General features: G+C 31.3%; 1 protein-coding gene across 4 annotated transcripts in view; it reads left to right on the top strand.

The window, feature by feature from the left end:
* LOC124431231 (matrix metalloproteinase-2) overlaps positions 1-15,000 on the top strand; it is a 166,194-nt gene that overhangs the window by 50,354 nt on the left and 100,840 nt on the right. For all 4 annotated transcript variants that reach the window (XM_046978864.1, XM_046978863.1, XM_046978865.1 and 1 more), the window contains 2 exons: positions 7,948-8,049; positions 10,421-10,590. In XM_046978864.1, the coding sequence (XP_046834820.1) occupies positions 7,948-8,049; positions 10,421-10,590 (272 nt within the window). The remainder of the gene's footprint in view (positions 1-7,947; positions 8,050-10,420; positions 10,591-15,000) is intronic.

The raw sequence follows: 15,000 nt of genomic DNA on the forward strand, positions 1-15,000 counted from the left end.
GAATAGGGAATTAATGGAACGAGAACTCTAAAATACGACGTGACGAGAATTAACTCGTTTTAAACGATCCACGTCGTCTGTCGCACAATGCGAACAAATTTCCGTATCGTTTGATTGACAACGCACGATCGTAATGTTCCTTTTAATTTGTTCTTTTTTTTTTTTACTTTTATTTTGTTATTTATTTTTCTTTCTTCCCCCCCCCCCCTTTTTCAAGCATTTCCAGACGATTATTTTTATTATTTTGCTTTTAAATTAATCGAACGTTTATTCGATAAGAATTTTTTTACGAGCTTTTTTTTATTCTTAACCTTCGCCATTTTGTAAATCCCTTGTCGAAAAGAATGATTAAAATTAATCATCGTTCTAATCGTAATTCGTGATATTATTAAAATTTTTCTATAATTTCGAATTGGTCCTATAAACGATTTGTATTTTATATGAAATAATATTATATTATATATACTAATACGTATACTGATATATAGTGATATAACCTAAGTAATATATATAAATATATATACTAAATAATATATATATATATATATATATATATATACTATATATATATATATATATATATATACTAAATAATAAATGATATAATAGTATTACAATTTTTACGTATCAATCAATCCAATATTCTTAGATGCCTAAAATTTATTTAGATTTATTCTACCCTAGTTCAACCATTTAGCAAGTTTGATCTTAACTTAAACTAAAATATCCCGTAGAAACAGTAGTAGCAGTAACAGCAGTAGCAGCACCAGAAGTAACAGCAGCAGTAGCAGCTGTGTAGTAGTAGTAGTAATAGATTAGTTAGTTTCAAATAACTTCCTAGAAGTCAGACGTGATAAGACACAAGATGTGATTACCAAATACACGGAAAATTCAATTATTACAGATAAGTTAGAATAGAATAGAATCTTGTGTTTTGACACAGTTGATATTAGTAAAATCTCTGCAGTATATAGTAATTATAGTAAATAGTACATAACAATAGTATTGGATTGATCAAAAGTTCCTTAACGTTATAGTTCACCAATCTGAAAACAAAAAAAAAATAAATAAATATAATAGGTTAGCTTAAAAGTTTTTATGAATAACATTTTTTAAATAATTTATCAACAGTAGGTAAAACAGGGTGTGCCGATTGTTTCTAAATTTTTAATTCAGTACTCTAAAAAAGAAAAAAAAATAAATGGAAGATTAATATTAAAGTTTTTATTTATTTAGTTATTTTTTTTTTTTTTTTCATAATATTAATGAAATAATTTATCAATGGTCGGTAATACAGAGTAGATCGAAATTTTCTAGACTCTGAATGATGATATGAGAAAGAAAAAAGATTAATCCAAAAGTTTCTTTCTTCTTTTTCTTCATAATGTTAATTAATTAATTTATCTACGATAGTTAATACATAAATACATAGGGTGGGTCGAAAATTTTTTAATTTTCAATTCAACTTGTAATTCGACAATCTGAAAGAAAAAACAAAGCAAAATATCATTTTAATAAGATCTCTTTTTCTCTCTCTCTCTCTCTCTCATTAACAATCAGAAACTATCGTTAAAAAAATCATTTGATATATAATATTTTTTGATATCCAACAAATGGTTACTGATTAAAAGAGTTCGGACAATTCTCGAAACAGTTGACACAGGGGCTAATACACCCATGTCAGGGTGTCCTTCAGTTAGTCGAGGCTCTTTCGACTGGTCTTCAATTAAGTCTATCTTCGTTTACATCATCGTCTCTCATACCACCCCCCGTTTATCCCTCACGCCCCTCACATACCTTACCCCACACTTATCATCCCCCTTCTGTCTCTTGTTAGATCCACTCCTCTACTTAATTATCGTCGCATTTGATGCATACATACGTATGCGGGATAACAGCGGACTATATCTGAGTAATTGTGTGCTACATAGTTCTCTGGTACTGTATTACTAGAGTAATTCGTACGTAGACTTCCACAACATGGATTAACATTTTAGGGTGATTATATTTCATCCCTTCATTTACATCACGTTGTATAAATTTTCATAACAATATTTTGTTTGTTAAAATATTACAGCTTACTGTTGGGATATTTTTTGTGGATTGTGATATTAACTTATTCTGCAATTAAAAAGTTAAGAAAAAAGAAAAAAAAAAAAGATTTGCACAAAACAATAATAACACAATTTAATATTAAATTCTTGTAATTTTTTTCTTTAATGATTTTTGATCGGTCGATTGTCAATGATTTTGATCAATCGATCAATTATATCGATGATACTGATTGGTTGATCGTCAATTTTTTAATGGCCGCCAGCTGCCATCTTTCTTTCGGTCACGTGTCGCCATATTTGTTTTTGCAACCATGCAAATAACTTAACCATCATTTCTTCCACAACACAAACAGACACACACCATACACACACACGCTCGCACACGCATTATATTGCATCCTTTATGGTGTGTCTTCCATCATACTACCTTTCTTTCACTCCCATTCGAATCAATTACGTAACCGGAAGTGGGACTGGCAACGGATATCGGCAGCCATGACCGAAATGCAAATTTCAATTAGACTCGCGCCAATATCCGTTAGTTCGAATTTCAAATAATTTGTGTGTCGTGTATTACTGACTAGTATATCGTTTCAATTTTTACACGATTCTAATGACAACAATAACAATGATAATAAAAAAAAATCGAATATTAAATTCATACATATTCTTTCTCCCCCCCTCCTCGTCAATAGTCACGTGACTGAAATAAAAAAAAAGACTTTTATAAAATTGGGAGATCAATTTTTTTCCCCATTTCTTCTCGGTTCCAAATTTCGTTTCTATTTTAACGCACACTTTAAAGAAAAAAAAGAAAAGAAGAAAAAAGAAACAAAAAACAAAAAGTAAAACGAGAACAAAATTCGATTACTCTTTTTCTCTTTCTCTCGTAAAAATGACGTAAAAAGGAGAGGAAAAAAAATAAGGAAAATAAAATACGACATTTCAGTTTAAGTCTTTACTTACATCGTTCTAAATTCACATTAAGACTCGGAAATAAAAGACAATTGGACAAGGATGTTGAAGTTAACCGGAAACGAGGTCAACCGTGAGAGGGAAGGAGAGGGGGGGGAGGTCAAGTGGTAGAGTTTCTGATCGAATTGACTCTCGTTAAAAGACTTTAATACACAAACTGACAAGAAGAATAGTGGTTGCACCTTCTCCTTGTGAGAGATAGAGATAGAGAGAGAGATAGAGATAGAGATAGAGAGAGAACGTACTCTATCTGTAATTACTATACTGTAATATATTATGCTATATTGTATTGTTCCATACTACACTGTATATTATACTATAATGTATTACACTGTATGTTATAGTAATTTATTATACTGTACTGTATTATACTATAGTATACTATACTCTACTGTAATACACTAATAACAAATCATCGTTATAATTATCATAATTGTAATTGTACGATATCATTAAGTATTATTTCTATCAAGTTTTATTTTTTCTCTTTTCTTTTTTCTTTTCTTCTTTTTTTTCTTTTTTTTTTCCCCTTCTTTTTTTCCTCCCCCTTTCTTTTCTGTCATTCGTCCGTTTCAATAACATCAAACCAAACCCGATATTGCAAATACTTCGATATAGTACGAAGTATCATAGAACTACTCTCTCACTCACAAAACATAGAATTTCGATACGTGTGTATTATCGGTGTCGGATCAATTGGATTTTAAGTGCTTTCCAATGTTCAACTATATTTATTATTCGGATATATTTTCTGGCTTTTGTTCCGCATCGTCGGTTCTGCTGAGAAAGTGAATGAGTGAGTGAGAGAGAAAGAAATAGAAAGAGAAAGAGAGAAAGAGAGAATAAGAGAGAAAACCGCAGCTGCGGTCGCGTCTTTTCCGCATCACGACGTTCGATTACAACTACAACAACCGCCATTACTATTACTACCACTATTACATTATAGTCGTGACCGAGTTTTCCAGATGTTCTTCTTAATTCCGTTTATTCCTTCTCTTTCTCTCTCTCTCTCTCTCTCTCTCTCTCTCTTTCTATTTCTTTCTCTTTCTACCGCAGGATTGAACGATACGATAAGTCACGTACATATATCGTATTGTATTTTCTTGAAGAGAAACATTCTATATGGCTTGACCTTTGCCCTTTTCCCTTTTTTAAGTTCTAAACACTTTAATATAATATCAAATGAGTAGAGACAAATTCATTAAAGGAATGAAATGTCTATTTTGATATATGTATGAAGTGAATTTTTATTATGTATTCTCACGTTAAAATTAACATTTTATAATTTTTATAATTAAATATATATATATATATATATATATATGTGTGTGTGTGTGTGTGTATGTGTAATATTTATCATCTATATATACATCATTATACAGTCTAATGTTCTATATTTTATTATCATTACAATATTATATGGTATTTTATTATATAGTATTATACTGCAATAATTTTTATTATTTGTTACATATATATATATATTAAATTAAAAAATTAAAAAATTTCAATTTTAACATGAGAATACATTATAAAAATTCACTTTATACATATATCAAAAAAATATATATATATATGTATATATATAATACACACACATACCCGTATGCATATGTCCTTATATTATTCTCCATAAATGGCAATGCAACCAGTGACGTAGTTAACAACGTTCAACCGGTTCTAAAGCAAAAGAAGGTAGATCCACGAACAATGCCAGAGAAATCGTGCACGATGACCAAACACGGCCTAAGTCCAGCAAACACACACAGAAATGCACGCACTGACACATTCTCTCCTTCTCTCTCTCTCTCTCTCTCTCTCTCTCTCTCTCTCTCTCTCTTTCCATCTCTATCTCTCTCTCTCTCACTCGCTTCACCCTCTTCTTTGGTTCTCTTTGTGCCACTACCCCAAGATATATTACCTACCTACCGACAACTCGTTTGTACGTTTACGGGCCGCTCATCGTTCCACCAAATATGGCGGCACCCCATCTTCCACATCTTCTATCCTTTTTCTTTTTCAACGTTCGAGTCATGAACGTTCGTTAGGTTGCTTATTCATTTTTTCTTAATCGATTTTTATCAGAATTTTATAACCTCAAACCTTTAAAACGTTAACGACTGAAGTTCAAAAACGTTAAGTGAGATGAAACGTATTACCGATTGACGCCATTTTTAATCCTCGTTAATCTTTCTCACTACATCATATTATTATTTTATATTCACGTAATTATATGCTTTCTTCTCTTTCTTCAATTTCTCTCTCTCTCTCTTTTTCTATAAATTTTATTCATCTCATTTTATCGCCTCACAAAATTAATTGTCACTTCATATCCAAGATTATATTCGATGTTTTAAATATATATATATATATATATATATTTTTTTTTTTCTCAATTTGATATAGTATAATTAACATATCAAGAAGGAAATTAAATTCGAAAGCATGTCGTTTCTTTCAAATATTTTCTACTTCTCTTCTTCTTCTTTTTTTTCCTTTTTTTTTTTTTTTTGTTTCAATGTAAATCGACAATATATACCTTACAAGATATTTTGAATTTTGCATATATATAAAATATATGTATATATCAATTTTTTTTTTTTTTTTTTTTGACAATTTTGATTGTTTATTATTATGTGAATTTGCGTTATACGAGTGTTGTGTGTGTTTATCTCAATTCCTCCCCTCCCTCCCTCCGGTCCTCCCCATTTAATCATCACAATATTCTCACGAGTCACGTTTTTCTACACTAGCAAAGGCACGATAAGAATGTTTCATACTTATTCCCCAGTCCGGATGCAGGAGCTCGTAAAGCTTTTCTCAGCCATACTTATTTGTTTCGCCAAAGTATTCCAATCTTCATCGTGTTTGCTCGCTAATCCGTGTCGGTCTCGTTCCTAGAGAAAGAGAGAGAGAGAGAGAGAGAGAGAGAGAGAGAGCTTACTCTTAATAATAAAGTGTTCTCGTGATATATATATATGTACATATATACACATAGCTCGTCTAGTATGTTAAATATAGTATGTACCATTAAAATCATTACTTGTTTCTCTCTCTTTCTCTTTCTCTCTCTCTCTCTCTCGTTCTCTCACTTTCTTGCTCTCTTTCTCTTTCTCTTTTTCTTTTATGAGAAAATTTCGTAGTACGGTATGGAATTCAAATATGGCGTAATTAATTACGAAATAAATCTCTTCTTAATGATCCTCATGATTTCTTTCAATTTCGTGATAAATTTTTGAATTTACGAGATACAAATGTGGGGAACAATTAAGCAATTTTTTTCTTTCTTTTTTTCTTTTTTTCCCTTTTTTTTTGTTTCTTTTTTTGTCAAATAATATCTCATATCATAAATAAATAAATATTAACAAATTCTCGTATATATCATCCATCGCCAAATTTTTTTCTTTTTAATAAATTATATTCAAATATGATTGCAAATAATTATTTCCAATGGAACATTTTCTTTCTTTCTGTCTTCCAATCTTTATTTTTATTCTTCTTTCACTCCATTAGGACCCCGTCCAAATTACTTCCTCAATTACAACCCCATAAAATACTTCGTTACAAATAACTACCAACCAACCAACGAACCACCCACTTCTCATTTGCCCGTTACCCCATCATTTAAATTTCTTTCTTTTCGCGTTCATTCCTTCCTTATTCCTTTTTCGTTTCTTTTATCTTTCTTTTTTTTTAGTCTCATCGTAATTAAAAAAAATTGAGAAGCTTTTCAAATTCGAAGAGAATATTTAACACACACACACACACACACACACACACACACACATATACACTACCACCATCTTCCTCCAACATCTTTTATCATCCTACCTTCACCCCCACTCCACTCTTCATTTACCCCCACTACTTTTATTTCATCCCCACCATGTTACTCTTCTCTCTTCCTCTACCCCCCTCTCTCTATCTATCTATCTATATATCTATCTCTTTCTTCCGCCATTTTCTTTTTCATATTCTCTTCTACTCTTACCCCTTTACCCTTCATCCTCTCATCCTATCTCTCTCACACACACACACACCCCATTTTCTTTTCCACCATTATTCGTTGTGTCGTATGGTACCCAATAAAAATCATTCTTTCGTGACAGAATGCAATTTCTTTTATACCTTACACTAAAACAATATATCCTATGGGATTCACCATGGAAGTTATATGAATCAACTATGACGACTATACTATTCTTTCTCTCTTTTTCTCTCTCTCTCTCTCTCTCACACTATCTTTCTCTCTCTCTCTCTCTCGTTTTATTCCGATAGAATGAAGAATAAGAATAAGAATGAGAAATTTTGTATGTATCACACGGGTTTAAGAAAATATGAATGACGCGCACGTGAGACCATTGTCGTCGTCCGAGCTTATCCTTCCCCCTACCTCCCTCCTTTCCGCATCTTCCAATACCATCTTTCAAACCCCATCGCCCATTCCCATGGTCTGTTATCTGCGGAAAGGGCAATGGAAGGAACCATTGATATTATTGTTTCTCTTGTCTGGGTTTCTGTTTTTTTTTCTCTTGATTGTTTTATTTTTTTTTCCTTTCTTTTTTTTTTTTTTCTTTTTTTTTCTTACTTCTTTTTCTTTCTTCGGTTGAAAATCGATTAGGATCTTTCACGTATCTTCTTTCGCTTCTGTACACTCCGTATACTATAGTTGTTATAGTGGTTTTTTTTTTCTTTTTTTTTTCTTTTTTTTTTTTTTTTTTCTTAATCGTCATATTTTTTTTTGTTCTATTTTTTGTTCCTATTTTAATTTATTAATCATTTTGATTCATTTGTACGATGACTAGGATCATACGTATAATTTTCGTTTTGTTTTGAAACGCTCAATATATATAATAGAGAACATTTTATTAATCTGACAATTAATATTTTTTAATCTGTATTTTCTTTTATGTTACAGCAAAGTTATCTCACAAAATTCGGGTATTTGCCAGAAAGCAACCCAGAAACCGGTAATCTAAGGACAGAAGATCAACTGAGGGACGCCATTAGAAATTTACAAGTAAGTATTATTATTATTAGTAGTAGTAGTAATAGTAGTAAGTAATAATAGTAGTAGTAGTAGTAGTATTATCATGATCATCATCATTAAAAAGAATCATCATCGTTTATCATAGTCAAGAAGTAATCTAACAATTTTTACATTTTAAAGAATTTATTTCGATAATATATTGAAAGGTAAAATGGATTCAAATTCCCCCTCCCCCCTTGAATTTATAGAAATCGCGATAGTACGCATTCGTCAATTCGAATTTCATGCTTAAAAAAGAAAAAAAGTCGAAAGAAAGAAAGAAAGAATGAAAAAAAAAAATAAAACTTCACCAATGATGAAATTTACTTTTTTCCCCAATCGGTCACATTGCATCGTTACCTTTTTCAAATTCAAATTTCGCGCCCGGCAAAGCGATCGTCAATTTATTTCTCCTCCTCCCCCTATCCCCCTTCGGCCATTATTTATCATTGTCCATTCAAATTCAAATATCCCGCTGAAAAAGAAGTCCCGTCGATCGTCGTCAATATATTTTTCATTGAAAGGACATTATCATTATCACGTACGTAAATATTCGCTCAGAAAGAAAAAAAAAAAAAAAAAAAAAAAATTATACGAAATGGGTCAGTTTATTTTTATTCGCCGTTGTATCATTGTCCATTTTGCAAATTCAAATTTCCCGCCAATGAGGCAAGTTCATTAAACTCTTTTCTTTATTTTTTCGTCACGTACTTACACACGCGCACACACACGCGCACACAAATACAATAAATATATATATATATATATATATATTTTTGTTTATATAAAAAAAAACAAAAAAAAGATAGTAAAAGAAAAGAAGAAATTCCCTAGACAAAAATGAAGTTTTAGAGAAAGAGATAGAGAGAGAGAGAGGAATGGAAATGATAATAATGGTCTCTCTCGATGTGGTGACAAAAAAAAAATTTAGAATTCTTAAAGCGTAAAGTTAGGAAGTTCTTCTTTCTCTTTCTATCTCTCTCTCTCTCTCTCTCTCTCTCTCTCTCTCTCTCTCCTTCGTTATTTTACCAACATATTACCATATTCTTTTCGACTATTTCCGTTTTAACATATCCGTCCTACGTATCCAACTGTCTATCTTTTTCTACGTGAGGAGGACACACAAAAAAAAAAAAGAAAAAAAAACAGAAAAATAAATAAAAGAGAGTGAGAGAGAGAGAGAGAAAAGACAATGGAAGAAATATTACCGACCAGCAGCAGGAAAGCAAGCATCAAGCAAGCATGCAAGCAAACCCTACTGGTAGAAAAGGAGAGAGGGAGGGTATACAATGGGTGGAGAGTTAGTGGAAAAGATAGTGTGTTAGAGGAGGACATGGGGAAACGTCGGTTAAAATGGACAATTGGAAAAACGTTCTGCTGCCATTGAATATATATACACATATTACATATATACATACAACAAACATATGTATGTATATATGTGCGTATGTATGTGTGTTGGACCATATGACACATGCATCACTGTAACTGGGCAACGTTTATCTATCTTCTTCTTTCTTTCTTTCTCCCCCTCATCCCTTGGAGTCCCTAAACCCTCCCCTCCCCTCCACTCCTTCTCCCCCCACCTCCTCACCAACAACGATTCACAACGATGGGAGGATTTGCATGAAAATCGAACTCGTCAAGAACTAGAAAGAAACCTGTGTGTGTGTGTGTGTGTGTTCTTCTTCCACACGGTATAAAACCACCCAATAAAAGACATATTTTCTTCTTATCGGTCTTCGATCTTTCTCTAGAATTAAAAAAAAAATTCTTTTCTATTCTAACCTCCCTTACACAGCCCCAACCCTCTCTCTCTTTATACTTACTCCCCCACATCAGACTTTTCACCTAGTCCCAGGAGATACACGCTAGCGACCTCTATAACATAAGAATGATAAAACAACACGTGTTATATATATATATATATATATATATATATATATATATATATATATATATATATATATTATATATTTGTGATGCTACTTGCTCTTGCTATTTTTTTTCTTTTTTTTTGGATTTTTGTTTTGAGGTGTTACCATTAATTCTAATAATTCGTAAGATAATATTGCGTTGATTTTGATTAGGGATAATGGGAGAGCAATAGAGAGAAAAAATATAAGATAAAAAAATATATATATAGGATGTTTGTATTATTATCCAATGATGGGAGTATAGCGTAGAAAATATAGGGGGTTGATGGAAAAAAAAAAAAAAAAAAATATGGCGGAAATTGGGAGTATATTAATTTTTAATATTCTCCTTCTCCTACTCATATATTCCTTTCCTATTGTAATTCTTAATCGATTGTTAATTATATTGTCATTAAATGTTCGTTATTTTTTTTATTTGTTCTCAGAGATTCAGTGGTATACCAGTTACCGGTGAGATCGACGATGCCACTCGTAAATTGATGAAGGCACGACGTTGCGGTTTATCGGATCGACAGAATCCACGATATTCAAGGACGAGACGCAAACGTTTCACGATCCACGGACAACGTTGGCCTTATCGGAATCTCACATGGAGGTTAGTTAATTAATTTGATATTAGTACGTATGATGATGAATACCTTGATTTATTCTTTTTGATCGATGACGGAACATACGTGTAATTTACATTCTCTTTTTTTCTTTTTTGTTTTTTTTTTTGTGGTTTTTTTTTTATTCGTTCTGTCGATAATGCAGATTGTTTTTATTAATATAAAGACTACAATCGTATTTCTTTATAATGCATACGCATTAATGACAAAAAATTTAATTTTATTTAATTTTTTCGGCGCCCTGTCGATAAAGAAGGTTTCTACGATTAATAAATAAAACCACATTTTTTTTTATTTTATATATATATATATATATATATATATATATATATATATATATAATATTATAATACATATATAATATTATATAAGTTCATTTTTTCCTCCGCTCTGTCGGTAAAGAAGATCGTTCCAAAAAATTAAGTAAACTGCGAAAATCGTCTTATTTTTTTTTTTTTTTTTTTTTTACACAAGTATTCGATCAACGAAAGAGGAATCAGAGATTTAATTTTTTTCTTCGAGCTATCTTGACTTTTTCGTTTTCCTTCTTTTTTTTTTCTTTTCCTTTTTTTTTCGTATTCCGTCCGCCATTTTATATGTTACGATATATATATATATATATATACGAGTCTATATTAGAAAATATTTTTTTATTCTATCCCTCTTTTTATACAGATTTTTTGCAATGGCAGAAGCCAGTCGTGAAAAAAATTTTGCTCTGATGTTTGAGTGGTTAGAGTAAGGATGGATAGAGAGAGAGAGAGAGAGAGAGAGAGAGAGTTGTGATTGAATGATTGAGGAGGGTGTAACGGAGGAAGGGATAGTGACGGATATAAATCCATGCAAACTGCAATCGTTGCGTTTTTTCTTCCACTTTTTCCTCTCTCTCGTCCTATCCTACCTTCTTTTTTTTGTCCTAATTAGATCGGATCATTCCTTTTCATATCTGGAGAGAAGTAAATTGGACGTGTCCAGTGTGTGTACCTCTCTGGATAAAAAGGGATTAGCGAAAGAAGTAATATAATGGCGAACGAAAAGATTTTTTTTCTTTTTATTTTTTCGATTTTTATTATTTTGTTTTTTTTTCCCCTCTATATCTTTCTTCGCGAAAGTACGAACAAATTTTTTATTCCCCGAATTATATCCTCCATTTTGTTCCTCAAATTTTTCAACACATTTTTTACCCGATCATCTTTAAACATCTTCTATAAATTATATCTCCTATATTAATTAATCTCCTGTAAATTATACTAACTACTGTTTTTATTTTCATTTTGTTTTGATTCGATTTTATTTTTCTCTTTTATTAATTTATTCCTTTTTAATAAATTCACTTTTTGAGAGAATCCAATTGAGAAAAGCAAAAATTGAGATTTGTATAGAACAAAAGAAATGTTTTTATGGTTTAATAATACCGACTGTTATAAGTCGGTATAGTAGAAAACTATTTTTTTGCATGTAGTCCTTTATTACCGATGTGTATACCGTTATATAAGAAATCTATTTTACCGACGAGGTCTACTATCATTTAATGGTGCCCTCTGTACATTGTTCTTTTACTATATTCAATATTTTTATCAATCAAGATAGAATTTGTTAATTAATTTTAATTCATTTCACGTATCATCATCTATTTATTAATAATTCTCGATTATTAAGGTATTAATGGAAGCAAACAATTGTGAATTTTTTATGTCTCAAATACTAATAGTTGAGAGGGGAAGAGGGAAGAAAAAGTGAAAGAAAAAAGGAAAAAAGAAAAGAAAAAGGAAATTAGAAACGAATTGAATTAATTATTTTGATCAGTTGAATGGTGCAAAAAAGTTCTAGATTCGGAGATTAAAAATAATGGAGGGAAAGAAAAATAATGTACGTAAAAGAAGAACGTGTGTGTGGCATGGAAAAGAATAGAGAAAAAATTTTTTCAAAAAAAAGAAAGGGGTTGGGGTAGGAAACGAATCGGACGAAAAGCTTACCGCATTAAGGAGAAAGAGAGAGAGAGAAAGAGAGAGAGAGAGATATGGAAAAGCTCGACAAAATTATGCTTACAGCGTCATTGCAACTTTGCAGCGTGTAGAATGTCAAACTTTTTGGTTAATTCGCAGTTTTACGTGGTACGAAAAAAAGAAAGAAAGAAAGGAAGAAACAAAAAAAAAAAAAAAAAGGAAAAGCTAGAGTGAAACTTTTCGAAAAATGTGGAGAGAAAAAAAATTTGCAAGGGCAGAACGGATTTTAATTTCTAAATTTAGGCAATTAGAAAATTTTAACGTTTTAGTTCGTGAATTACTATACATGTACGTATTTACATATAAATGTACGATAATTATATATGAATAATATAATCCATGTAATATGAATAATGAATAATATAATATTTAACAATATAAATTAATTTAATTCATATTTAATAAGGTATAACTAATTCAAATAAATAATTAATTATACATAATTATTATTATTATTATTATTATTATTATTATTATTATTATTATTATTATAATTATCATTATTATCATCGTCATCATCATCATCATCATCATCATCAACATTATTATTATTATTATTATTATTATTATTTATGCATATACATTTGAAAGGCATAAAATATCAATGTTTTTAATCACAATTATCTCTTACGAGTTTTATATTGTCATTTTCATTTTATTCTCCGATATAAACAATTTCTTTATAGAATATAATATTATTCGACGAATGAAAAGTCTACTCGATTTTAAATCGTACGTACGAGCCGTGTGAACGTTTTTCTCCCTCCGTTGACTTTATACCATGCGAGAATCAGTAAAATAGCGCGAGAAGGAAATTCGTTTATCTCGAAACAACCTTTGAGAGAAATATTTGAACGTGTTGCATGTATTCCCCCCCCCCCTCTCTCTCTCTCTCAATTTTTCTCCTTTTTTTTTCTTTCTATTTCGATTTTTCTTTTCCACCCTTTCGCTCTTGCTATAACAATAGAATTTTCGCAATTTAGTTCTCTCTCTCTCTCTCCCCCCCGCCCCCTTTGCCTCGTCTCTTTTTCTTCCCTATATCATTCTAAATATTCCCTTCTCTTTCTATTTTCTTCCATTTTATACATCTCTCCTTCTCTTTATTCTTATCTTAATCTTTCTCTTTCTTTCTCTCTCTCTCTCTTACTCTTTCTCTATTTCCTTTTTTCCTCTATATACTTCTTTCTTTATCAGACATATGTTTCTCTCTCTCTCTCCCTCTCTCTATTTCTCTCTATTTCCTTTCTTCCTCTATATACCTCTTTCTCTATTAGACATATGTTTTTCTCTATCTATATATTTCTCTCTCTCTCTCTCTCTCTCTTTTCTATTCTTACCTTTAAATCTCCCCTTTCTACTTCTTCTTATCTCTCCAGTTTCCCTTATTCTTTTTATCAATACATATATATATATATATCTTTGTCGATATATATCTTTTTCTCGTTCATTTCATTTCTCTTTCTCTTTCTCTCTCTCTCTCTCTCTCTCTGTCTCTGTCTCTGTCTCTGTCTCTCTAATACTATAGTTACAAAGGATAGACACGCGCGAGAGGATACGCTGCGCTTCCAGTTTCAATATTAACGAAGGCGAACGTGTCTCGAAAAGTCAATTTTGCGTGGAGTTACGCTTAAACCAACAGAAAACACGTATAGGCGAAGAGAAGAGAGATAGAAAGAGAAAGAGAAAGAGAAATGGGTAAAGAGAGAAAGAGAAAAGGAAACAGGGGTTGTTCTGCACTTTGAACTCTCAATCGAAACGAATTCTCTACCCTTAGTCTCTCTCTCTCTCTCTCTCTCTCTCTCTCTCTTTTTCTATTACCCCGTATATATTTCTCAGACAGATTTGTTGTTTCCCCTATAAACACCCTTTAAAGATGAAGAAGAGAAATAGATAAATAAGAAAGAAAAGATAACAACAACAACAACAACAACAACAACAACAACAATAATAATAATAATAATAATAATAATAATAATAAAGAAAGAAATAGGAAGTAAGGTCTGATAAAGTTATTCCTTAAATATTTCCTCTCTTACGTCGTCCGTTAATAAAACGACTAGGTGGAAAAGGAAAATGTAATTAGGACGTGCCGCGTGACGAGGCGGCTCTAATCGTAACACGATTGCCAGGTTAAAGGGGCGTTGAAAAAGAGAGAGAGAAAGAGAGAGAGAGAGAGAGAGAGAGAGAGAGAGAGAGAACAGCGTCTGTCTCCTCTCCGTCTATAGATAAATTACATTTCTTCGCGATTAGAGGAATCGATTATCGTTGTCCCTACCCTATCGCGTCGATAACTCATTAATGCTACTATTAATTATTGGCTCGACCGATGAGCTCTCTAATTTTCGTTTTTCTTTTTTCTTCTATTTTTTTTTTTTTTTTTTTCTAATTACT

This window comes from Vespa crabro, chromosome 20 (assembly GCF_910589235.1).
Source record: "Vespa crabro chromosome 20, iyVesCrab1.2, whole genome shotgun sequence".
Lineage (NCBI taxonomy): Eukaryota > Metazoa > Arthropoda > Insecta > Hymenoptera > Vespidae > Vespa > Vespa crabro.